This window comes from Primulina tabacum, chromosome 5 (assembly GCF_025594145.1).
Source record: "Primulina tabacum isolate GXHZ01 chromosome 5, ASM2559414v2, whole genome shotgun sequence".
In the NCBI taxonomy this organism is placed as follows: Eukaryota; Viridiplantae; Streptophyta; class Magnoliopsida; order Lamiales; family Gesneriaceae; genus Primulina; species Primulina tabacum.
This window is the reverse complement of record NC_134554.1, coordinates 9,790,400-9,814,936: the sequence shown is the minus strand read 5'-3', so window position 1 is coordinate 9,814,936 and position 24,537 is coordinate 9,790,400. Positions and strand designations below refer to the sequence as shown.

Sequence of the window (24,537 nt, the reverse complement as noted above, 5' to 3'; positions counted from 1 at the left end):
CAGCCGTGCGATAAACACATAGCGAACTATTCTTTCGCCTTTTACTAAAGAATACCGTGTGTTTGTCGTCTATAAGCGGCATACGCTAATTTTTGGAGGGGTTGTTCCTGAAAGGAATGCCCCCACAAATCTGAGTTGCAATTTTTATCTATTAATTAATTAAAAAATAACAATATAAAATAGTATTTTGATATAAAAAAGCATTTGGTTGAAATTAAAAATTGTTCGAATAGTCTTCCTTTACAAGTATCTAGTTATTGAGTACTGGTTAGAATAGGTTCGATCGATGCTGCCGACCTTTTTTAATCGAAATGTTTCCACCAACTACCAAGGAGCATCTAGTAATCACGTACAAATGATCAACTAATTCTAATAAATTTAATTAAATAAATCTGACAAACCTAATAACAGTGCTTTTGTTAAATATAATATAATTGCTCAGCAGCGGTAAGATCAGCGTGAAGTGTAACGATTTTGCAATGATACGATTAAGCATGAAGTGTAGCAATTAAGCTTGTAGTAGTAGAATTAATACGTCTAGAGCTACGTGAAGTGTTACTATTAAATTTTTTATGCTCAAAATTCGTGAAGTCTTACGGTTAAGTTTTACGCACTCACGCAAGTTTAATATATCACCATCAAAATTCAAGTTTTACAAATTTAAGCGAGTTTATTAATAAATATATTCAAAATAATGTGTTCAAATTTTATTGAAATTTGATTATAGCAGCTCGATTATAGATTAAATAACATATAAACATATATAATTTAAAATAAATCCACAAATTTTCCAGTTATAATACAACATATGTTTTAGAATTATAAATTGACGGGATTAAGACTTCTGTCGATCGATGTCGGGTTAAATGTCGGCTCTTAATCACATATAAATGAAGGGTGCGAAACAAATTTAATTTCGATGCTTCTAAATCTTTTATTTAAATATTTAATGTTTGAAATAAAATTTATAAAAAAAACTAACTTAAAATTTAATTTTAAAAAATTGAGTTTTTCCTCGGTTTTTTTCTTTCATTTTTTTCACGATTAACACGGTCAAACACATGATTGACCCCTTTTCACACTTTTTTCCAAAAAATAAAAATTTTCCTTGGGCTTCGCACTTGCATGAACACAATTAAGGTTGTGCAATCGGTCTGTTCGGTTCGGTCCCGTTCGGTTATTGACCAAACCGAATAGATCTATAACTGATTTAATCAATTTTATTTTTGAATAACCGAACTGATCGAAATATTCACAGAAAACGAATTAACTGAACTAATTTTCAAATCGGTTGTTTCGGTTACCGATCGAAATAACCGATATTTTTTTTAAATGCGAATTTTAACAACAACAAAAAAAACAATGGAAAAGCTTATAAATAACAAGAAATATTGAACAAAAAATATCAATATAAATATTGAATAAAAAATCATTGGATGAATGAAATTTCTTATAATGTATGAAAAGTTGAGTTTCCTTCTAATGTATTTTTAGTGTTCATATACAATTTAAATTAATATATATACTAAATCAGTTAATTCGATTTAACCGAATTTTTCAAATTAAAACCGAAACCGAACTGAATTAACCGATTGTTTAAAATTTCAAAATCTAACTTCTGAATTAACCGAACCGAATTTCCGAATTCAATTTAACCGAAATTTTGCACAGCCCTAAACAAAATAATTTTATATATAATGATTATTTTTATTATAATTTTTAAATTATTTGTAATTAACTTAATTTGAGTGAAAGAAAAAATAACATAAATTTATAAAATGATTGTATTTTTACTATTAAAATATCTTAATTAGTTTGATTTAAAATAATTTACAATGCGTTTTTTTGGGATTTGGATTTGTGTAAAATTTTAAATAAATGAATTTTAAATGATTAGGTTGGGGAGTAAGTTGAAATTGCAAGAAAAATTTTCCCATGATTCAAATCCTTTATTTTAATTTTGAGCCATATAGATTTGGGCAAAAACTTGTGTGAGACGGTCTTACGGGTCGTATTTTGTGAGACGGATCTTTATTTGAGTCATCCATAAAAAAATATTACTTTTTATGCTAAGAGTATTACTTTTATTGTTAATATCGGTAGGGTTGACCCATCCCATATATTAGAATCCATGAGACGGTCTCACATGAGTCTCACTCATAGATTTGTGATGGATTTGAAATCAAAATCCTTTCGAATTCATCTCAAATTCGTTTATCTAAATCCAAATGCATAGTTCAATTATTTTATTAAAATTATTTTCAATTTCCAAATATTTAATGAATGCCGTCGACCCTTTTTTTTAAAAAATCAAATCAGGAATTCACTATAACTTCATTAAATTTAATAAATCACAATGATGGAAATAATTTTTTTTATTAATATAATGAATTGATAAATCGAATTTTAATGTTATATATAAAGATGTGAACAAATTATTAATAGTTTTAAAATTTATAGAAAAGTATATGGATATATAATATTAAATAGAATATATATCTTTTGAAACGATTTCACATATTTTATCTTTGAGACGAGTTAACTCAGTCCATTCTTAGTGTGAAAAATAATAATTTTGACAAAAAAATAGTATTTTTCATGTGTCGAGTCGGGTAGGAAATCCATTTCATAAAATTGACATACGATCTCATATTTTTTTTTTAAAAAAAAAACAGAATTCGAAATTTGGGAATTTAATTAGCTATAAAAGTTTGATAGATTGCGTTTTAGATTCATAAAACACCCTACGTAAAATTAAGTTTATTTCTAAATTCTCTGTTTTTTTAAAAGTAAGAAACATTTTCTCCATTTTCAAAGGATTTTAGCCTTCTTTTCTTTAAATGCAGGGTTTTAAAAAACAATAAATTTCATAGAGAGTACGTGGCTTTTAAAATTTTGCGAAGCCCATATATGGGCGAATCAAATGGGCCTACGGAGAAGCACATTGTGTGAAGGCCCAATAATTGTTGAGCCTTGAGACCATATACATTCAAAGCCCAAATATAATCTTGTTACACCACAGCCTTACACGTGTTGGTCAAGCTGTCCAAGATTAAAAGGACGAAACCGTAACTTGAGCATGTATTATACCTCTATACGGAATCATTTTTCTACAGTATATGTATTCCGTAAATTATCATATTATTCATTTAATTCCCATATAAAAAAAAAGTGTTTCTTCTTACTCTGTTTTTCCACCCATCAACATCATCATCATAATCGCTGTAAACTTTTTCATGAATTTTGTAACGCTGGCGAGATCAATTTTCGGGTGACCTGTTGGAGGTAAAAGTGAAACAGAGAGCGAGAAAGGGAAAAGTTTTTTGGGTTTTTGATATGTTTATCGGTGCTTGAATTCTAGCTTTTTGATTGATTGGCTCGATTTCAGTTTTGGTTTTTCTTTGTTCGTGTCTAAAGATGGATGTTTTTTGTGGTCTTTTTGAATGGGTGATTCTGATGTACTCTGTTGCATGATCAATGTTTGGTCTGGTGCAATTTTTCGTGGGTGGTGTTGATCATTGACGTGGTTTAAATTTTTTTTTTCTGTGATGCTGTTGTTTGGTTTTATCTGTTTTTTAAGTTCTGGGAATTATAAAAAGATCGTGTTGTTTGGTTATTTTGCTGGGTAATATGGGCAGATGTTTGATTACTTGACTTTGTCTATTATTATGATTCTTTACAGTATTCTTTGTGAGACGGGTCGATTGAAGTTTGTTATCTTTCTGTGCAGTAGTGTTGGGATCTCTGAATGGAAAATAGAGGTCAAAAGAGAACTGAAACAGTGGACGAATTGCCTGCCGATAAGAGAGCGTGCAGTTCGTTTGAGTTCCGTCCGAGTACCTCAAGCTCGTCTGCCCAAACACAAATGAGCTTTGCTCACGAAGCCCGCGATTCTGAGATGGAAACATCGTCTTCCACTTCTGGGTCGACAAGATCAGAGGTTGATGGGGAGAAGGAATCAACCAATGGCTCGTGTGATTCGGATAGCAGTCTCCGTGATTATTATAGGCATCAATCAACTGGTGATCACACTAAATTTAAGAAAGTGCTGTCGAGTTTGAGTGATGAGTTTGAAGAATCAGCACAGTTGGCTTTACTCACTGAGCTTTGCGAGTTGCTATCCTTTTGTAGCGATAGTTCTTTATCGAGCCTAATGGCAGATTCATTTTCCCCATTACTCGTCAAACTGGCGAAACATGAGAGCAATCCTGATATAATACTCTTGTCAATAAGGGCAATAACTTATCTGTGCGATGCTAATCCTCGATCCTCTGGTTTTCTTGTGAGGCATGATGCTGTCCCTACTCTTTGTCAAAGATTAATGTCTATTGAATACTTGGACGTGGCGGAACAAGTATGCTGCTGAAACTTAATCTATTTAGAATTTTGTCATAAAACACTTGCTACTGTAACCATGTGAATTTTTATCTATGTAATTTGTATCTGGTTTTTTGTTTTCATCTATGTTCCCAATGTAGTGTTTGCAAGCTTTAAAGAAAATTTCACGTGAACAACCTCTTGCTTGCTTACAATCTGGTGCTATCATGGCTGTTTTGAGTTATATCGATTTCTTCTCAACAAGTGTGCAGGTATTTATAGGCGTTTGTTTAAAACATTTTACAACAGTGTCAATATGGTGCTATGTCATTGAAGACTTATCCCTTTCTCCTTTTGTTTTCTGGTACCTTTAGAGGATTGCTCTTTCAACTGTGGTCAATATATGTAAGAAACAGTATCCTGAATCTCCTTCGCTTTTCATGGAGGCATTTCCAATTTTGTGTAATCTTCTACAGTATGAGGATAGACAGGTACCCGTTCGAAAAAGCCTCATCTTTGAATAATATCTGTATGAAAATCACCAATCTTTGTTTTTCTAATAATCAATTTATCTCCCTTTTTAGCTTGTTGAAAGTGTGGCCACTTGCTTGATTAGAATAGGTGATCAAATCTATCATTCTCCAGATATGCTCAATGAAATTTGTAGGCATGGGCTGGTACAGCATGCAGTACATCTCATTGGCCTAAATAGTCGCACTACCCTTTGCCAATTGACAAATACAGTAAGCAAAATTTTTTGTACCCAATTTTCATGGATCTGAGAAACATTACTGCCATAAAAGATCCCATTTCTTATAAATGGCTCTCAGGGCTTAATTGGATTACTTGCCAAGTTGGCTGCTGGCTCTACTATTGCATTCAAGACACTTTTCGAGCTAAATATAAGCAACACAGTGAAGGACATGCTATCCTCTTATGATCTGTCTCATGGAACACACTCTGTCCCCATGTTGGATGGACATTACAGCCAGGTGTGCGCCCGGTGATCTTTCAGTGCTAGATTATCTGTAGAATGTAGCTTAATTTAAGCAATTTTTGCTGTATTCTTTGCTTCACTAAGCAGGGATCTTGATTATTTGTTTGCCTTCAAGAGTAACATGCTGGAGACCACCTATAGTTTGGATATTTAAATTAAACATTAGTGAATCTATGTATTTGGAATAATGGATAGTTAGAGAGATCGTTTGCAATTTCAATACAGATTGATTTAAGTTATCTTGTTATTGATTAAAGAATTATTCGGTAGAGGTTGGCAAATTTCCTTGAACAAGAAGCCCATCTGAATCCTTCCACATGTACTCTATCTTTGCCACTTATTCGGGTCTATATTTCTCAGATACATGAAGTTTTGAAGTTGTTGAATGAGCTTCTCCCGGCAGTTTGTATGGAACAGGATGGTCAACCAAAGTCAGACAAGGAGGCTTTTCTTTTGAGCCATCCCGACATTCTCCCCAAGTTTGGAGTTGATTTACTTCCTATACTGATTTGGGTTGGTGCTTTCATAAGTGATTGCTTTGAGTTTTTTCTAGTTTTTCCTTCCTAGTTTTTTAGCTGCCTGTTTTATATTTAAGCAGGTGGTGGGTACTGGCGTCAATCTGCTTGTATGTTACGGCTGTCTCTCTGTTATCTATAAGTTAGTTCATTTCAGCACACCTGATGTGCTTCAGAGTTTGTTACAAACTGTTAACTTTTCAAGGTAAAATGGTTTCTTTTCTACTTGGTGATATTTCTTTGTCAGTGTTTATCTTATTTTAATCTGAATGCTGCGACCTCTTGTGTGGACTGACAGCTTTTTGGCTGGAGTATTTGTGAGAAAGGATCATCATGTAATATTATTGGCCCTTCAGATTGTTGATACTTTGATGCTCAAGCTTCCACATGTTTTCTTGAACTCCTTTATGAAGGAAGGTGTCCTGTTTGCCATCTTAGCACTGATTTCTCCAGATAAAGATTTGAAGCTTTTTCCAGTTTTCGATGGCATGAGTCTGGAAACTAATGGAGCACAAAAATCAGCTTTCCGAGAAGTACGTAGATGCCCATGTTATGCATTTGATATGGGTCAGTCTTCAAAATCTCCTGAAAATGGATGCTGCAAGCTTCAGAAAGACACTGTACATAATCTTGCAAGGCATATTTGGACTGCATTCTTTGAAACAGAATCGGTGAACCCTGAGAAAGGAGTGTCCAATATCCTTCAGAATCTCAGAAATTTATCAAGTGCATTAACAGCCCTGTTGAGTAAATCCTTGGAGGATGCTAATTGCAGTCAACTGGAAGAAGAGATTTATGGTGTATTGCATCAAATACTGTCAGAGCTTAATGAGAAAGACTCCATTTCCACTTTTGAGTTGGTTGAGAGTGGGGTTATTAAAGCATTAGTTAACTACGTATCAAATGGGGTGCATCCTGTAGGAGAAGAGACCTATGACACAGCCAATCAATGTTATGATGCTGGAAAAAGGTTTGAGGTGTTTGGACGACTACTATTGTCATGCAGTGATCCAGCTTTGGAGAAATTTTCTCTTTTGACAATAGTACGAAGACTGCAAAGTGCTCTGTCTTCAGTTGAAAATTTCCCCGTCATCTTGAACCATGCATCTAAGCTGCGAAACTCTTATGCTACTGTTCCATATGGGCGTTGCACTTCGTATCCATGTCTCAAAGTTCAGTTTGAGAGGGAAAAGGAGGAGATCTCTCTTCGTGATTACTCTGAAGATATCGTGAATGTTGACCCTTTTCTGCCTTTGGATGCAATTGAAGGATATTTGTGGCCTAGAGTTTGTAACATTGACCCCAAGAGTTCGACTCTGGGGTCAAAGGATTTAAAGGGGAGTAATAGTTCATGTTCTCATTCACCATCATACTCGAGTGATTCAGTAGACAAAATTGCTGATGGTATTGTGTCAAAGAAAATAGTCGATAATGTTCATAAACAGCAGGTTTATTCTCGTCTATTAAACTTTTAGCTGATGGATATGCTTACATCTTATAATTTGTTTCAGGAAAATGAAATTCAAATTTATTTCTTATCCCTTCTTTTAATTAGACACGAGTATACATCTGATTTATTCTTTCTTCTTTACAGGATGGAAAGCGAGATGTATTGTTGTCTTCACCAAGGGACACAGCACGTTCTGGACGAGAAATTCTGGATTCAGAGAAAGTAACTGGTGTCCATGTGGTATGATGCTTTCTTCTTGGTCATTGCTATATTTTGTGTTTATTATCTTTAATTGCTATATATTTGTAGTCTCTTTCCAGTCTATTTGGTCTCCCATTTAGTTATATCCATAGAAAAAAATTGCACTTCTTGGGTTTCTCCTCTCCATGTCGAAGTCTGTTCGATTCAGTTCTCTGAAATGTTTAATCACTTTAGGTTGTGTTTGGAATGATGAATTTAAAGTCCATAGATTTTAAATGTATTTCGAAGTATCACCATAAACTTCAAATCCTTTCTCACATGTTTATATAATATTTCACGATAATTATGATCAGTTTCAAGTTCACCCAAACCCAATAATAGTGTTATTTGAAATCTATTCAACTTTGTTTTAATAATATGTAAAGAAGTAATGTATAGATTTAAGATTTGATCTATTATTTCATCGTAAACAAGAAAACTATAATCGAAATTTATGGATTTCAAATCTCCCCCCCAAACATAACCTTAAGGATTTGCCTCATATAATTTTTATCTGATCATGTAAAGGGTGCCTTTGAGCAAGAGGAAGATAATACTCTTCAAAAGGATGATGCCGTGAAAACAGAGGAACCAGGGTGCAGTAACAGTGAAGATACTTCGCAGAAGTTACTTTTGTACTTGGAAGGGCAGCAACTGGACTGTAAATTGACACTGTATCAGTCTATACTCAAACAGCAAATTGAACTTGAACATGATATTATCCCAAGTGCAAACTTGTGGACTCATACTTATAAAATAACTTATAAAAAAACCTCATTTTGCCAGCCGTCTTCATATAATTCACGAACAGTTTTTTCTGAAGTTGATGTGGAGAAATTGGGGTCTGCTCATGATATATTATTCCTTCTGAGAAGCATGGAAAGAATAAATAGAATGAGACTTAACCTGATGTCTCGTGAGAGAACATATGCGTTTGCTGAAGGAAGAACAGATGATTTGGATAAGTTTCATGTGGCGGTTTATGATGTCTCTCAAAATGAATTTGTCAACAGTAAGTTGAGTGAAAAACTAGAACAGCAGATGCGAGATCCTATGGCTGTCTCTGTTGGGGGTATGCCTGCATGGTGTACCCAGTTAATGGCTTCGTACCCATTTTTATTTGCTTTTGAAGCGAAGTGTAAATATTTTCATCTTGCGGCACTTGGAAGATTACCGGCTCAAATTCTTCCATCACCTCAAACTTATGTTGGAAGTTATAGCGGCAGGCAGCAAAATCACGGGAACTTTCCACGCAAGAAGTTTTTGGTTAACAGGAATACAATTCTAGAATCTGCTACTCGCATGATGGAACTCCATGCCCATCAGAAGGTTCTTCTTGAAGTGGAATATAATGAGGAGGTGGGTACTGGTCTTGGTCCGACGCTGGAATTCTACACACTGGTATGCCATGAGTTTCAGAGAAATGGCTTGGGTATGTGGAGAGAAGACCAGGTCGACTGCATGAATGCTGCGGAGGCTGAGAATCCTGGATTTCTGGTGTCTCCTGTTGGACTCTTCCCCCGACCTTGGTTACCTTCATTGAGTACAGAAAGTAGTACATCATTTTCAGAAGTGATTAAAAAGTTCAGACTTCTGGGACAAATAGTTGCAAAAGCACTTCAAGATGGAAGAGTTTTAGATCTTCCATTTTCTCATGCTTTCTATAAACTTGTTCTGGGCAAGGTATACCAGCTTTGGTTTTGACACGTTTGGTTAATGATACATATAACAGTGTATTTGATGCATTATTTTTTATGCAGGAACTTACTGTGCATGACATCCTGTTGATTGATCCTTCACTGGGAAAGGCTTTAGTAGAGTTTCAGGCCGTGGTTGAAAGGAATAAGTATTTGAGATCCCTCTGTGAAGAAGAAGAATCACAAGAACCTGGTGTATGTTTGCGGAGCACAAAAATTGAGGATCTCTGCCTTGATTTTACTCTTCCAGGGTATCCAGATTATGGCTTGGCACCTGACTCAAAGATGGTTAGATTTTGCACTGTCATTCTTCTTTGCCAGATGTTTTGGTTGATAAAATTGGATGCATTTATTATATTTTAAACTAATAATTTACAGGTAAATCTGGACAATATAGAGGAATATATCACCCTCATAGTTGATGCTACAACAAAGTCTGGAATTTCGAGACAAGTGGAAGCATTTAAGTCAGGTTTTGATCAGGTTTGTTCTCTGTCTATCATGAATGGTCATTTGCCTGATTTTTGTGAGATACACTTTGAATAGTTCCTTCTGTTTTCTTTCCTTACGTCCTATTCAAGAAAATATTGTGTTGATTTTGTTCATGAGTCTTCTGCCGTTGTGAGGCGAATGATATGATTTACCACATCTTTCTTCTATGTATAAAGATCTTGGAGTGTAAAATTTATACATGAGATGTAAAATGTATTGTCCCAAATATTTGCGACTTGATAAGGTTTGTGATAATTGAATATCGTTTTCCACTCGCTCATATAGAAAGATAGTTATTACATGTGTGATGAGTTTATTTGTTCCTGCCAACATTGGTAAATGAGCTGTATTGCTTCTAAGTTAAAAATTATCTTTCCCAGGATTTTAAAGAGGCAACCTTTCGTATCTTTGCAAGATCCCTTTTGCTGGACTTGATTTTGCGTGATATGATATATTACAGAGTTTCTGATATTTGCTTCCTCCGACTTCTGCAATGGGTTTCAGGTTTTATCTGTCCAGCATCTTCAAGTTTTCACTGAAGGAGAATTGGAACGCTTACTGTGTGGAGAACATGCGCTATGGAATGTAAGTATTATTAACAGATCTAACATCCAGTGAATGTCAATACTTGTTCTAGTCGCCAGCTGATATCCTTTTATATTCTATTCCTTTTTATACAGTCGGATGAACTTTTGGATAACATCAAATTCGACCATGGATACACAATCAGTAGTCCCCCAATCGTCGATGTTAGTACAGTGCCATCTCTTGATTTCAGTTCTTAGCAATCCTTCATTTGAGCTAACGAGTATCTTTTTCAACTCTCAGTTACTTGAAATCATGCAAGAGTTTAACCATGAGCAGCAACGAGCATTCTTGCAGTTTGTGACTGGTGCGCCCCGCCTTCCTACTGGGGGCTTGGCTTCTCTCAACCCAAAACTGACCATAGTTCGGAAGGTCAGAGTATAGACATCCCTCGAGTAAGATCATACACCTTTCTCCACTGGACTGTAATTACTAATATTCTGGTATTTGACTTTCTTGACAGCATTGTGGCAAGTGGATTGACGCCGACTTACCCAGTGTGATGACCTGTGCAAATTATCTGAAGCTCCCACCTTATTCAACAAAAGTCGACCTCGCTCTTTCTATTCTACCCCCGATATCATTTCTTCTCTACTCTTTCGTGGATCAAATTCAGAAAACCGGCTAACTTTTCGTGTGTGTTGTGCAGGAAGTTATGAAAGAGAAGCTGCTATACGCCATAACCGAAGGGCAGGGATCGTTCCACCTCTCATAATCTCCTCCTCTTTGCCGAAACTGGTATGTATATATCTACAGGCTATATAGCATGTGAATATGGAAGTAGGGTAGTTGGTTGAAAAAATTGTGGAGCAGATTTAATGGTTGGAGGAAAGAGCTGATTGAAGTACACATGTGAAGATCTCTTCATGAATAGCAACGGTTGATGGTTGATGTACAGAACTTAGGGTCGTTCATAGTTCTATTTCTTTACAAATATTATTTAGATTTTAACCTTTATATCTATTAATTCCTTATCCAAGTTTACATGATTCGAGTATAAAGCTTTCATGTGGTGTTTTCCTTTATTATATACAAGCGCACATATCTAGCGTGTTATATAACAATCTTATATTTATTTATATATATATATATATATATATATATATATTCTAAGTTTAATAAATTTTTATTTTATAAAATATGGTTTTAGTTAAAATATAAATACTGGGTGGGATGAGTTTTGAATTAACATTATTTATTGTATTTATATTTTATCCAAGTGACGATCATTAGAGAATTGATTATATGATTCAAGAAGGTAACGTGATAACGATCTTATGATGTGAGGTGTTGTAAATCGTCATGAGTAAGTCATGTGATGTTATGGGAGATGAGTCAAAAAAATAAACATTTAAAATTGTCTTTGTATAGATGGATTTGAATTTATGAATTTTAAATATATTTGATTGTTCAGTGAATTAACTTTGGATGGATTTCGAATCATCGTTTTTATGTAAATACAATGATGTTTACGACGAATAAGGTCACTTGTCTTTTTAAATAAATTTATTCTTCAAATTTCTACGGCAAAATAAAATCCTATCATCCAATTGGTATTTTTATAAGTTTAGTTTGATATCACAAAAGTTTCATCAAATTCAATTAATAAAAGGGTATCTCATGTATATTGATGTATATAAATTTATTTGAATATGATATATGCTTTTCCTTTATACTAATATATATTATTGCCCTTTATAATATATATTATCTTATCCAAATATTATATATATTTTTCCCCTTGTAATATATAATGACAACTGGGTTGGGTACACACACAACTTATGTGTGTAATGCATTACACAAAATTATGTGTTGTACATATTTTATTTTTCAAGTGTAATTATGATATTTACAAAATTAAATACGACATGAGATTTAGTAAGATGAATTTTCTATAAAATTATGAACTATGAAAATTTAATGACACATTATAATGTGATATAAAAAACTAAACAAATAGTAATTTAATAAACAAAACAAAATCATTTTTTTGAAATAGTTAAATTGAAAAACAAGATTATATACATTATAATCAAATACGTGAGGGATAATGTTGGGTGCAATAATTGTCCCTACTTGGTAGAGCGATCGAACCGTGGTGCTTGAGCTGTTGTGCGGTTTAAAAGATTTAAGTTGCACCATTACCACTAGCTATAGTTTTTGGTAAAGCGGTAAGCACTCGGTCCTATAATTTGTATCAGAGCCAAGGTCACGAGTTCGATTCACATTGATTGCAATGACTGTAATTATTGGGATGAAGATTGTTGAGTGCATTAATTGTCCCTACTTGGTAGAGCGATAGAACCGTGGTGCTTGAGCTGCTGTGCGATTTAAAAGATTTGAGTTGCACCATTACCACTAGCTATAACTTTTGGTAAAGCGGTAAGGACTCGGTCCTACAATAGATAATTTCGAATTTTTAAAAAAAAAATCACCAAAAATTAGTTAATGTACTAGAATCTCTTTCTTACAAGATATTCATATACCTCTGATAATTATTAATTTAAAAAAATATTAAAAAGTGGACCTCTTATGACTGAGAGAATAGAAATCTCATTCAATTTTGTTATAAAATCTGATAATCATTCGTTTTAGAATATAACTCTTATGAGATAGTCTCACGAATTTTTCTCTGTGAGACGAGTCAACCTTACCGATATTCACAATAAAAGTAATAATCTTAGCATAAAAAGTAATATTTTTTAATGGATGACCCAAATAAAAGATGCGTATCACAAAATACGACCTGTGTGACCGTCTCGTCTCACACAAGTTTTTGCCATTCATTTTTACGATGTTTTGTGGGCCCGAATTCAATTTAAGACCAGTTTAAAACAAAGTGTGTTAATAAAAAGAAGGTTTAAATCAAAATTTTAATTGTTTTTTATGTTCTATAATTTATACACAAAAATAGTTTCGCATTATCGATTTAGCCATTGTATAATTACTGTTTGAGTAGGTCTCTTGTGAGATGATCTCACTTTTCTTTATCTGTGAGACATGTCAATCCTATCGATATTCACAATAAAAAGTAATACTTTCAGTATAAAATTAATTTTTTTCATGGATGACCCAAATAAGAGATCTGTCTAACAAAATATGACCCATGAGACCGTATAAATACATATAAATAAAATTATACATCAATACCAACTTCTTTTAATAATATCTTGGAAAAGTTTTGTTAGCAAAAGTATACCTGTAACATTCAAATATGAATAAATCATATTTAAGGCTCTTATCAATAATTTTTGAAATAAATTAGATAAAATTGATAGTGTTTAATCTTTATGATATTGAGATGTTCGACACTATTTTTACTTGAATTCAAATTTACCGAATACATATTCGATAATGTTTCAGGCCGAATTCGAACACACTATATTTGTCAAATAGGCTTTTTTTTCATAATATATATGATATATTCTTTTACATTATATTTCTCGGGTTGGCACAAATTATAAATCTTTTTATTTAAAAGTTCATCGAGAAATACTAATGTGTCAATATATAAAAATAATTCAATTTATAATGACATTAAAACAAAACGCTCGAATCCTGTTTCAGGAATAATCAATGTCATTAGTTTCAAATTCACACTGAAATTTCTATTTTAATTAAAATATGATGGTGTTTAACTCAACTTATAAACGCTCAAAACACTCAAATTTTTTTTTTTAAAAAAAGACTTTATAAGTTATCAAAATAAGTTGTAAATTTTTTTTAAAAAAATTAGGTAATCCCAATTTATTTTTTAAGATCTTATATGAACATCTTTCAAAATTTTTATCATATATCAAATCTATACTCACATAATAATGCAAGAAATAAATAATAATAATAATATTATTATTATAATAGTATAAATATTGTAGTATTAATAACTATAATAATAATTTTTATATTTGTGATTAAAATGATCATATTTAATCAATAATATGTTAAAAATAGTTATTTTTTATTTTTATAATGTTATGTTCGTGTATGTATCAAAAATAAAATTCAAGACTTTAAATATAAAGTCAATCAAATTTTTAAAAAGGGTGAACCGGTTGGTTGGTTCACTAGTTCATGAGCGGTTCTACTGGTTCAACCAATATAATGGTTTTTAAGTGTGGTCGACCTTGGACCAGTTATCAGTTCTCGTTGGACCAGTTATCAGTTCTCGGTCGAACCGATCGGTCCAGTTCGATTTTGAAAATTTTCTTAAAGATTTATTGACTTATTTTATCTAAGCATTTTAACAATTTATTTTAAAATAACATCCTACAGCTTATAAGCTATTAAAATAATGTATAATTTTTTTTATAAATTATTTTAAATAAGTTTGATCAAACCTTTTCGTTATACATATGTTGACAATAAGGATAAAAACAAATGGGCCTTTAGCCCTAAATGTATTGGGCTGAAATTATAAAGGATAACATTACGAGGAGACTCGTCTAGTGTCACCCTGTCTCCACAAACCCTAACCTCGCAGCTTGCTTCTTAGCTGATTATCGAAGAACGAGGCGAAGTTCGACGAATACAAGCGTAAGTTACCGAAATCCTAGTGCTTTATTTTGTTTAACTTTTTAATCTTAGTTTGTCTCTGACGATTAGCTGATAAATCCAGATGTTTTGTATTCGAGCATTTAAGACTTTAGTATACTTCCTTGAGTGATTGAACTTGTTTTTAATCTTGAACTGTGAATATTATCTGAAATTGAGTTTCTTATTTGAATAATGGTCAATTTTTGATTTTTTTTGGGCTTGTAGTTGATTATTTCCTAATATCCTGATAATTGAAATCGAAACACAGCTTTTGTTTTGAGGGAGTTCACGCCTGTATTTAGTTTTTTGCTGTATAATAGGGAGTCTCGATAATTTGGCTTGGATAAAGTCGAGTAAAAAGAAAACCTTTTAAAAAGGTGCAGAGAAATTTGTACTATTTCAGTGGGATTTTATATTTAAGCAAGCATTTGTCTCTTTTAAGCTCTTGGATAATTTTTTGTTTATGGTTTTCTTTTTTGCAGGCTATTTCTAACTTTAGAAGAAGAGTCACACATGTCTAATAAGGGGACAATGAATGGCTCAGGAGCAGAGGATGATGATCCAGTTGTTTCTGAGTCTGAATCAGGATCAGAAGATGGTGATGACGTGCAGCTGACCGAGCCTTCAAAAACTGCTGTTTACAACAAGGATGGCTTATTCGATAAACTTGCAGATATCAGCTGGCCTGAAAATGTAGACTGGATACAAAAACTTTCCTATTGATATTGACCAGGGGCAAGAGGTCGATGTGAATGATGACCTGAACCGGGAACTTGCTTTCTACACACAGGCACTAGAAGGTGCAAGACAGGCCTTTACGAAGTTTCAGTCTATGGGGCTACCTTTCCTGAGGCCTTCGGACTATTATGCGGAAATGGTGAAAACTGATCGACACATGGAAAAAGTAAAGGGACGGCTCTTGTCAGAGAAGAGAAAGACTGAAGAGGCTGAGGAGAGAAGGAAGGCAAGGGAGAATAAGAAGTTAGCCAAAGAGATACAGGCTCAGAAGCAGAGGGAGAGGACTAAACAGAAGAAAGAAGATATTGAATCAGTTAAGAAGTGGCGGAAGCAGAGGCAGCAGAGTGGATTTGCTAAGGATGACAATGATGGTGATCTTAGCTTGGCTTTTGAAGATGGGAAATCGTTTGAAAGATCGAATAAGAAGAGGCCAGGGGTGTCTCCCGGAGATCGTTCTGGAGGAAAGGCAAAGCTAGGTGGTGGCAAGGGGAAGAAGGGATTTAATAAGAGGAAAGGCAAGGATATCAAGGATGCCAAATTTGGTTTTGGAGGGAAGAAAGGAATGAAAAAGCAAAACATGGTGGAGACAACAAATGATTTCAGAGATTTCCGTAAAAACACTTTCCCCGGATCAAAGAAGCAGAAAAGGTGAGATTTTTTAACCTTATTTCAAGGATTGTGTATTTAAGGTGTTCATGTATCACCAATTTTGGATAGATTGTTATGATTTAAGCTGTCAAAACTGCGCTGTTAACCCTATCTCAATTTTAACTTGTGCTTTGAGTTTTCTGTATGCTTTTGGCTGCAATTGATTGGGAAATAATCCAAAAAAAAAAAAGCAGAAGAAATTCCCCAAAATTTCTTTGCAAGTTGTTGAATGAAGCTTTAGTTGAACATATGATCTCTTGTAGACTCGGAAAAACACTCCCAGCAATGTTATAAAATTCCCGACGGGCTAAAACATGTTTGGGTTTCGACTTTCATTCTAAATAAAAGTGAAATTTATATGATTATTGATTAACACTGCTTATTATATCGGGAGTGCTTCTATCGATTTGACATAACTTTGTCGTTTTGGTTTTTGTCTTTGTTCTCTTTGTTTTTGTTGGATGTTGAACGATGAGTAGACGATTCCATGTTTGAGATACATCTCGTTTTGTGTACTTGACCATATTTTTTATGCTAAATGGTTGAGATAGATTTTACATATTTTATTTGATGAATATATATGTTGCATTGGAATTACGTTTATTTTAACTTTTACAGTTGCTCAATTAGTGGGCAAAATTTTGAATATATATTTTTTACATAACCATTCAGAAAAGTATTGAGCGTGCAGAATGCATTGATATCAAACATGTTTCCACGTATGTAAAGTTCAATGACACAAGTGCATAAAATATCTATAGTAAAAACTATTTGGTAATTTAATTAAAATATTTTCACACACCAAGGACCTGAATTTCAGCCAGTTTTGATTTATTTGAAATTAGTTGAAACTTACTAGTTGTCTACAAAAGCTTTGTACCTTGAGTTGTACGTTAACGAGTTGGGCTCGCGTTGTCAATTGTCATGTCATCGCTTACTCGAGGAGGCGATGGATTAGGTTACAACTCCATGCAGTCGCCAATGGTGGTATCAGGAAAGAATATAGCAAACCAGATAAGGGGCGATCATTTTTTGAGTGCAGGCCATTAATAAAAACAAGTAAATTTTGCGTCTTTCGTTTTTCCGTTCATGCATCATAGAATTTCCCATTCAAATGTGAGCAGTGAGTGTAATCTGATAGGGTCAAACTCCTCCTTAATCAAGTTCTCCTTCAAGATCGCTAGTAAAAACAAGACACCTTCACCACTGCTTGACCCTTGCATCCCAATCCGGCGATCAACACTTCATACAGTAAGTGCGATGGTGTAAGTCTAGACTGTACGAGCATTAGGATTTTGGTGGAATCACGGATAGCGGGAGCTCGTGTTTTCTTTGATATAGTTTAAGAAGCCATCAGTAGGAACGAAATCAGCGACTTCTTGCGATTCTTTATGAGCCGAACCCTAGTCTGGCTATTTGGACTCAATGCTTAGCTTGTCGTCCCACTTCTGCCTTCTGCGGTGGGACTTGAGTTCGTGACCGGCTCCCGTAGCATGCCTCTTCCGGTAAGATGGAAGCCGGGCAACAAATCCACGGGACAAGAGTGACTCTACTTGTCAATGCTGTAAGCCAGTTTCTCAAGAAGTAAAAGACACGAATATTTTGACAATGTTGAACCTGATCGGCAATAATTGGAAACTGAGTTTGTATTTGGAGAGATGAATTTGAAATCTATGGATTTCGATTATAGTTTTACTTTTAAAAATGCATATAATTATTTATATATAAAATATAACTGATTTCAAATGACACTATTAAAGTGAAATTGAAATTTAGCGTAACTGACATAAAATATTATATAAAAATGCGAGAAATAAATTTGAAGTTTATTATTTTATTTTTATAAACAACAAAAATATATTTGAATGAAATTGAAACTCACGCAATCTCAAAATCCAATAATGATTTGAGTCACGCCAACACTAAAACTTTCCAGCGTAACTCACGATTTTAAGAGCTATTAAAATGAATTTTGGCTTTAGGTTAACTTAATTTGTCATGTTAGCCCGAGATTTCAAAAAACTCATCACACATTTTTCCTACAACAAAAACCACCACACCTCCTTCCACATGCCGAGGCCCAACGTTTCTTCCTTTTGATGCTAGAATCACCAAAATTGGACAAACTGTTGATCCAGTAACTCAAAGGCGCAAAACATTCTTCCATCACACTAAATCAACATAATTGCTTGAAAGTAAGATTCAATTCTATAAGTTAAAGCTCAGTTTTCTCTGAAGAAAAATCCTAAATGGTCTCAGACATCCATCCTTCATGCTCACGCAGGCGAAGATTGGCCGATAACAGATCCTCTTCCAAAAGTACAAAAAAATTATATAGGTTTGGTTTCAAACCTCGGTTCGAACAGGAGGTTGATTGTTTCACTCCTGTATCTTCCTAAAGGAAAAAATATTAAGCGATACAAGCACAATGACACAGTATGAAAGCCAAAACATTTTTTGGAGCGAAAACGAAAATAAGGCAAAAAGAAGGAGAAAAACGAGTTCAAAAAGGGTATATTAAGATTTTTAGATTATGCGAGACTATATAATCAAGATGCATTCTGGCGAGCAAGACCAACGAGCACTTGCAAGTATCGTTAAATGAAAAGAGTGTGTATTTTGAGTGAAATTCTGAAGAATATTATATGATTTTAAGTAAAATATATACGAGTAACAATACCCAGAAACCACATATTTTCGGATAATTGATATTCAGTTTCGAACAAAGAAATCACACTCCATTTAATATATAAGTTTTATTTTTAACGTGGGGTGTTTGTAACAAAGATAACAACACCTTTTGTTTAGTTTAATCAAATTTTTCTGTTTAAATCCAGAGTCTATCTCGTCGATGGTGATCGTGCAAAGTTTATGCTCTAAATTCAATGTAAACTTGAGATTCTATTTATTTAGTGGTTTCACACGCACACAAATATATATTTAAATATTATTCAGAAAATTTTAAAATATCATAGTTTGTTGTGTAAGATATAATATACTAATTTTTGGAGTGATGAATTATTGAAATTAAAATATGGTTATTTCAGAAGACTTAGAATAATGTACAAATGATAGGTAGTTAAGTCCTGCTATTGCTACACAAATTGCAATTAAATAGAATAATGAGATGGATATATAATTGATTTGCACATGGTCAAAATGTAATTAATTAATTAATATTTTGCGTAGTTTTTTTTATTTATTATTATATTTTTTAAAAAAAATCTTTCATATTGTGTATAGAACAAAAGTTCATGGACGAATTGATCATCTCTGGCAAATTAATAGTATATCAAATTTTTAAACCACACATGCATGTGACCTATTCAGATTTTACTTTCAGGGAATTTTATGTCTGTGATTTAAAAACACAATTTTATCTTATTTTTAGAAAGAAAAAAAAAACAATTGATTTTACGTAACAAGTCTCGTGTTCTTTTGACTTACCTATGTGTAGCGAATGCAATTTGCCCCACCCTCTGATTTATAAAATTAGTTGAGGAAGCACAATTTTGTTGTCTAAAGGGCTTAAAAAAAGAAATAAAAAGTCTCACATGTTGATTTTTTTAGACGAATCTCTTGTTTGGATCACCCATGAAAAAATATTATTTTTATGTCAAAATTATTATTATTTTATTGTGTAAATATGAGTATGATTGACATGTCTAGCGGAATAAAGAATACAACCAAATACATGGATGATTTCAAATAGTAAAAATCCACAAAATGATGGCAAAAATAAGTCTAAAGCAACGATAATTTTTACAAACTAAAGATTTTAAAAAATGTGAATTTTTTTGTCACGTTATTAGTTTCTGCTAAGCTTTCATATGGTTCTATCACCAGATTTTGATGATAATGTTCTATATTTTTGAGGAAATATGAAGGTCCCACAGCAAAACGTTAGAGCAACTCTGGGCTGGAATCCCTTTTAAATTGGTTTCCTCTTCAAGAACTTCTTTTTCCACAAACTTTAGTGAATCCTGCAATTAAATTTTTTTTAAAAAAAAGATTTTAGACATGAGAGCAAATTTTTTTGAAATGTCATATAAATATATACTAAACGTGCCGAATTTCTGACAATGTAGCATAGAGTTTTTCCGTAAATAAGGAAACTAAAAATATAAAATCACGCGAAACACAACACGAACTTCTTACTGAGGCAAAACTATAGGAATTTTCGAGTGTTTGGATACACGTGTTTTTACACAAGATTGAATCAATTAAAAATTACACATTACATAAAAATGGCTTATTTAAAAAACTTTAATTTAAATATTGTGTTGCATATGTATCGTACCTGTGATTCATCCTGAACAGAAGAAGTGCGGCCCCATCTCTCAGGATCCCAAAGAATAGAACTATTGAATGCAAAGCTTGAGATATGAATAGGGGGTGGCGTTGTATCTGTTAAATTGCTCATTTTATTCAGATGCCACCCCATAACTTCCGAAGAATCACAAATCGGCCCCTCGATTATCACCCTCTTCCGGTTTGCTGATAGTTTTGCTATTGGCCACGTCCCAAATGCCCTGAAAATCAATTTCATCTCCAATCACAAGCAATATCGATCTTCTCGCACTTTCATTTTAAACATATTCTCTCGATTTACCAAAATTTATAACTAGTGATAATAATCTAAAGTTGAGAATTTGTGTGTGTATATACATATATTATGATCCATAATTTTTCATAAACTATAAACCATGATAACTAAAAATTGAGGAAGAAAAGCGTAAATTTTAAATTTTCAACCAATACAGGGAGTCAACTCTTGTGGTAAAGAAAAAATTGGTAAATTGGAATTATAGAGAACATAAATTTTTAAAGAAAATAGGAATAGTTATGATAGCTTTATCATTGCAAGATACCTTATACTTGTCTAAAAATAAAGTATGGAGTGTGATATTTAATTTTATGTTAGGTTACGGTTTCAAGTTAATTAAGAAAATAATTAATGGACAAATTATTGCGGTTGACACAAAACATACCTACAACACGAAAGATGAATTTAATATATATATATATATATATATATAATAATAATTCAGGAATTGGCAGAATAACACTTACTGAATTGCTCTAATCTCTTCAAAGAAACTGAGATCATACACATTGGAAAGCCCCGCAAAGTGGACAATTCCACTCAATCTATGATGCTCAATATGATTAAGAGCAATATTTCTCTGATAATCCATTTCAGAATTGAAATCTGTGAAATTTTCCTTGAACACAACATGTCTGTACATGATTCTGGTTTTCCTTAGCATCTCCGAAACCTTGGATTCATCGCACTTCTGTTCAATGACAATCCATAACAATGGCTGAGCCACCAGTTTCAATGTGTTGGCAAGTCTTGAAAGCAACACCTCACGAAGCTTATTTCTCCTACTTGTGGGAGTAACAACAATCACCAATCTTCTCGAATCGGTTTCTTGAATTACCTCCTCCTCCTCTTCTTCTGGCATTACCTCGTTTTTCAATTTTTGTCTGCTTGGTTTTAGTTCTTGCCTCTCATCCAACAAACTTCTGTTGAAATTATGTGTTTTTGCCTCATGAAAAACATCTACAGTTTTTGGGGCTGAAATACGACCCAAGAAGATCGAGGGTTTGTTGGCTGGGGCAAATCCGGTGAAAAATCCCATCACAAAACATAGTATAAAATGGACTATGGCTTTCTTCCACAAGTGCATCTTCTTCTTCGATCTTTCCAGAGATGCCATAGTCCAAGATTTGAGAGAAATTACTTGATATTCTAGGGATTCCGGCTGTTGGGAAGTTCTTGAAGAAGAGAATAAACGATTTGGGGAAAGGAGAGGGATATAATGATGTGGGATTTGTGATCAAATTCAAGAATATTAAACAGAAGTAATGCAAATAATATTAAGCTTCTAAAAAAGGCGGGATACAAAATATCATAATTAAGAATTGAATGTAGGTGAATTGAATCATATAGTTGTTAGTGATCAGAATTATTTAATTGGTCAGGCTTTGCTTGACAGAGTCATGCCTTGAAATATAAGAAATAAAATGAAAAAGAATTGCTCTCTTGCACCGAATAGTTGTTGAGATGTAAATTCATCCACCTAATTTCTTTTTTCGTTTTCTACAATAATGATTATGAGTAGAAAGAACTTGAACTCGTGTGCTATAATTTGAAGGGTAATTACATACACTTCACAGCTCAAAAACTTCAAATACTAATTCTTGTACTTCGTGACTAACTGCGAATACAAAAAAAAGAACACATACAGTGTATTTGAAAATACCCAAAAAAAAATTATCTTTAAAAGGAATGAAATCTTTTTTTGGGAGTTCAGACCTTTGATTGACATCTAAAGCAATCCAAAAAAAGTAGTAATCGTTGAAAAATGATTCATTAACTAACACACGTTTGACATGATTTTGAATGTTGGAATACACGAGAAATTACGATTTATATATATGACTATGTGAGATAATACCACAAAAAGTAAAGCATATACAAGGTGGAATTTGAATCATGAATGAATTACCAATCTTTGGACATCTCTTGAAGGCAGTAAACCTGGCAAAACCCAGGCCGGTGAGCTGCTTAACCATAACGCTTCACCAGTCTCTTTGTGCTTAAAATCTGGTCCTTTCGGGTTTCTCTTGTTTGCTCTATTGTCCCACCACTTATTTGGATTTTCGACCAAATTCTTCCAAGAACTGTCCAGTTTTCTCGGTCTTTTCATTTCACCAGACCTTTCACCAATAACCTTAACGTCTAATTCCAGTTTTTCAAGCCCTGGCAACGCCCATTCAGGGGCACTACTCAACCAGAGTCCCTTCTCGGTTCCTTTTTGTTTAAAATCGGGGAAATTTTCCTTAACCAATCCATTGCACTTGTGATCACGATAATCCCACCATTGCTGAGGATTTTTCACAAGATCCCTCCATAAATCTAACTGCAAATCCCATTCCTTTCTCTTTTGAACACGTCTTACGCTCTTCCCTTTACCTTTTCCTGATTTAAACCAATCCTTATCAACTTTCACAGCATCATTTCGGCCTAGAACAGTTCCTCGCTCCTCAGAATCGATGTTCAACAGGACCCCTTCTCTCTTTTCCATGAAATTTACTTCCAATCCCTCGACAAAGTTAAGATTTTCCGCCAAAACATAAAAACTTCCGAGATACTGATTTAACATCAATCGCATAGGATCCCTACTCCACTTTCCCGAAACGTAAACAGTGTCATTCTCCTTTACATGGCACGCCACAATATGGGCCAAATCACCTTCAAACACCACAGGAACTAACAAAGAAACCTTTTCGCCGCCATCTGCTCGAGAAATCACAGCGGCGGCAAAGTGTTCCCCATTAGAAGAAGCCTCAAACTTTACAGGGGTCTGGATATGACCGATCAAATTCACCAAGTTTGCGACTTTTTCTTGGTATGGAATCTCTCTTGGTCTCGGCCAAGCCGTTAGTAATTCTCTGTGCTTCTTGATTCCCTGATTCGAGCTTGGTGATATTTCAGAGTATTTCTGGGCTCCGGGCTTGGTGAATTGATGGGTTTTTTGGATGTTTCTAGTGGCTTTGATGGAGTAGAAATTGATTCGTTGGAGGGTGTTAAGGATTCGAAATAAAGCAAGGGGTTTTCTTGAAGGGGGGGAGGGGAAAATCATATGGGCCGATAATTTGGCTCTGGAATTCACATTCATGGCTGGTAGTGGAAATGCTCCAGAAAAATTGGGGGTAATATGTGTTTGAATTAGGGTTTCTGTAAGGTTTTGGGTGATGGGACTTTCGTTTCAACAAGATCTAAAACAAAAAACAGAAAACAAAAAACTAACTTTGAAGTTTGAAGGTTACATATTAGCAAAATTTCCCAACATTTCTAAAACCGACTATTCCAGTTTGGAACAATTATTCCAATTCTGATGAAAGGTGGAATCGAAATTGAATCATTTACATACGATTTTGAATTTAATTCCTAATTTTTTTTTTGTTTTGATCTAATTACATGACTTGTAACGAATTTATTTTCATAGTTAGATCTAAGTCATGAACTGAAACCAAAACATGATTTATTTTCAGGTATTACAGGCAATTCTATTTCACCATAATCAGATCTAAACCACGTAATACGGAAATTTTTATAAGAAATTAATTATTCTAGTCTATTTCAAAGTCATAATTTCAAAAATAGGCTTCTTTATTACATATTTTACGTTATGTCTTATTTAATTAAAAAAATCCTAAAATAAACTTTTTCTATGAACACACATGTTCATTTTCGTTATTCATCTATTATTTCTCTTTAAGAGTTGATTTAACATTTGTTCTGTTTTATTT

At 33.6% G+C, this 24,537-nt stretch overlaps 4 protein-coding genes and 1 non-coding gene across 7 annotated transcripts; 3 read left to right on the top strand and 2 right to left on the bottom strand.

The window, feature by feature from the left end:
• The first annotated feature begins 1 nt into the window (after window position 1).
• LOC142547858 (U5 spliceosomal RNA) lies at window positions 2-118 on the top strand. Its single transcript, XR_012820749.1, has one exon. It is a non-coding gene; the product is annotated as a U5 spliceosomal RNA (small nuclear RNA).
• Window positions 119-3,129: 3,011 nt separating this feature from the next.
• Window positions 3,130-11,183, top strand: LOC142546342 (E3 ubiquitin-protein ligase UPL4). Of its 3 annotated transcripts, XM_075654013.1 has the most exons (18): window positions 3,130-3,285; window positions 3,731-4,354; window positions 4,479-4,589; window positions 4,692-4,808; window positions 4,902-5,060; window positions 5,148-5,309; window positions 5,675-5,827; window positions 5,913-6,034; window positions 6,128-7,277; window positions 7,424-7,519; window positions 8,048-9,202; window positions 9,280-9,504; window positions 9,595-9,699; window positions 10,213-10,293; window positions 10,389-10,457; window positions 10,537-10,665; window positions 10,757-10,840; window positions 10,943-11,183. In XM_075654013.1, the coding sequence occupies exons 2-18, from the start codon at window positions 3,749-3,751 to the stop codon at window positions 11,006-11,008; spliced, it is 4,590 nt and encodes a 1,529-aa protein (XP_075510128.1). In that variant the 5' UTR covers window positions 3,130-3,285; window positions 3,731-3,748; the 3' UTR covers window positions 11,009-11,183. The 3 variants fall into 3 exon arrangements, with proteins under 3 accessions (XP_075510128.1, XP_075510126.1, XP_075510127.1); XM_075654011.1 differs by having other exon boundaries at window positions 10,757-11,183; XM_075654012.1 differs by having other exon boundaries at window positions 3,135-3,285; window positions 3,734-4,354; window positions 10,757-11,183.
• A 3,526-nt stretch (window positions 11,184-14,709) lies between these two features.
• On the top strand, window positions 14,710-16,360 carry LOC142546341 (putative rRNA-processing protein EBP2 homolog). The gene is given in 3 exon segments (XM_075654010.1): window positions 14,710-14,829; window positions 15,312-15,546; window positions 15,548-16,360. Coding segments are annotated over 2 exon segments (876 nt in total). The 5' UTR covers window positions 14,710-14,829; window positions 15,312-15,342; the 3' UTR covers window positions 16,220-16,360.
• Window positions 16,361-20,020: 3,660 nt separating this feature from the next.
• On the bottom strand, window positions 20,021-21,941 carry LOC142546340 (beta-1,4-xylosyltransferase IRX9). Its single transcript, XM_075654009.1, has 3 exons — window positions 21,289-21,941; window positions 20,516-20,747; window positions 20,021-20,198 (listed from the first exon to the last, which is right to left on the bottom strand). The coding sequence occupies exons 1-3, from the start codon at window positions 21,936-21,938 to the stop codon at window positions 20,079-20,081; spliced, it is 1,002 nt and encodes a 333-aa protein (XP_075510124.1). The 5' UTR covers window positions 21,939-21,941; the 3' UTR covers window positions 20,021-20,078.
• A 773-nt stretch (window positions 21,942-22,714) lies between these two features.
• Window positions 22,715-24,059, bottom strand: LOC142546339 (protein OSB2, chloroplastic-like). Its single transcript, XM_075654008.1, has one exon. It carries the CDS (start codon window positions 23,901-23,903, stop codon window positions 22,716-22,718), a length of 1,188 nt encoding a protein of 395 aa, XP_075510123.1. The 5' UTR covers window positions 23,904-24,059; the 3' UTR covers window position 22,715.
• Between the last annotated feature and the right edge of the window lie 478 nt (window positions 24,060-24,537).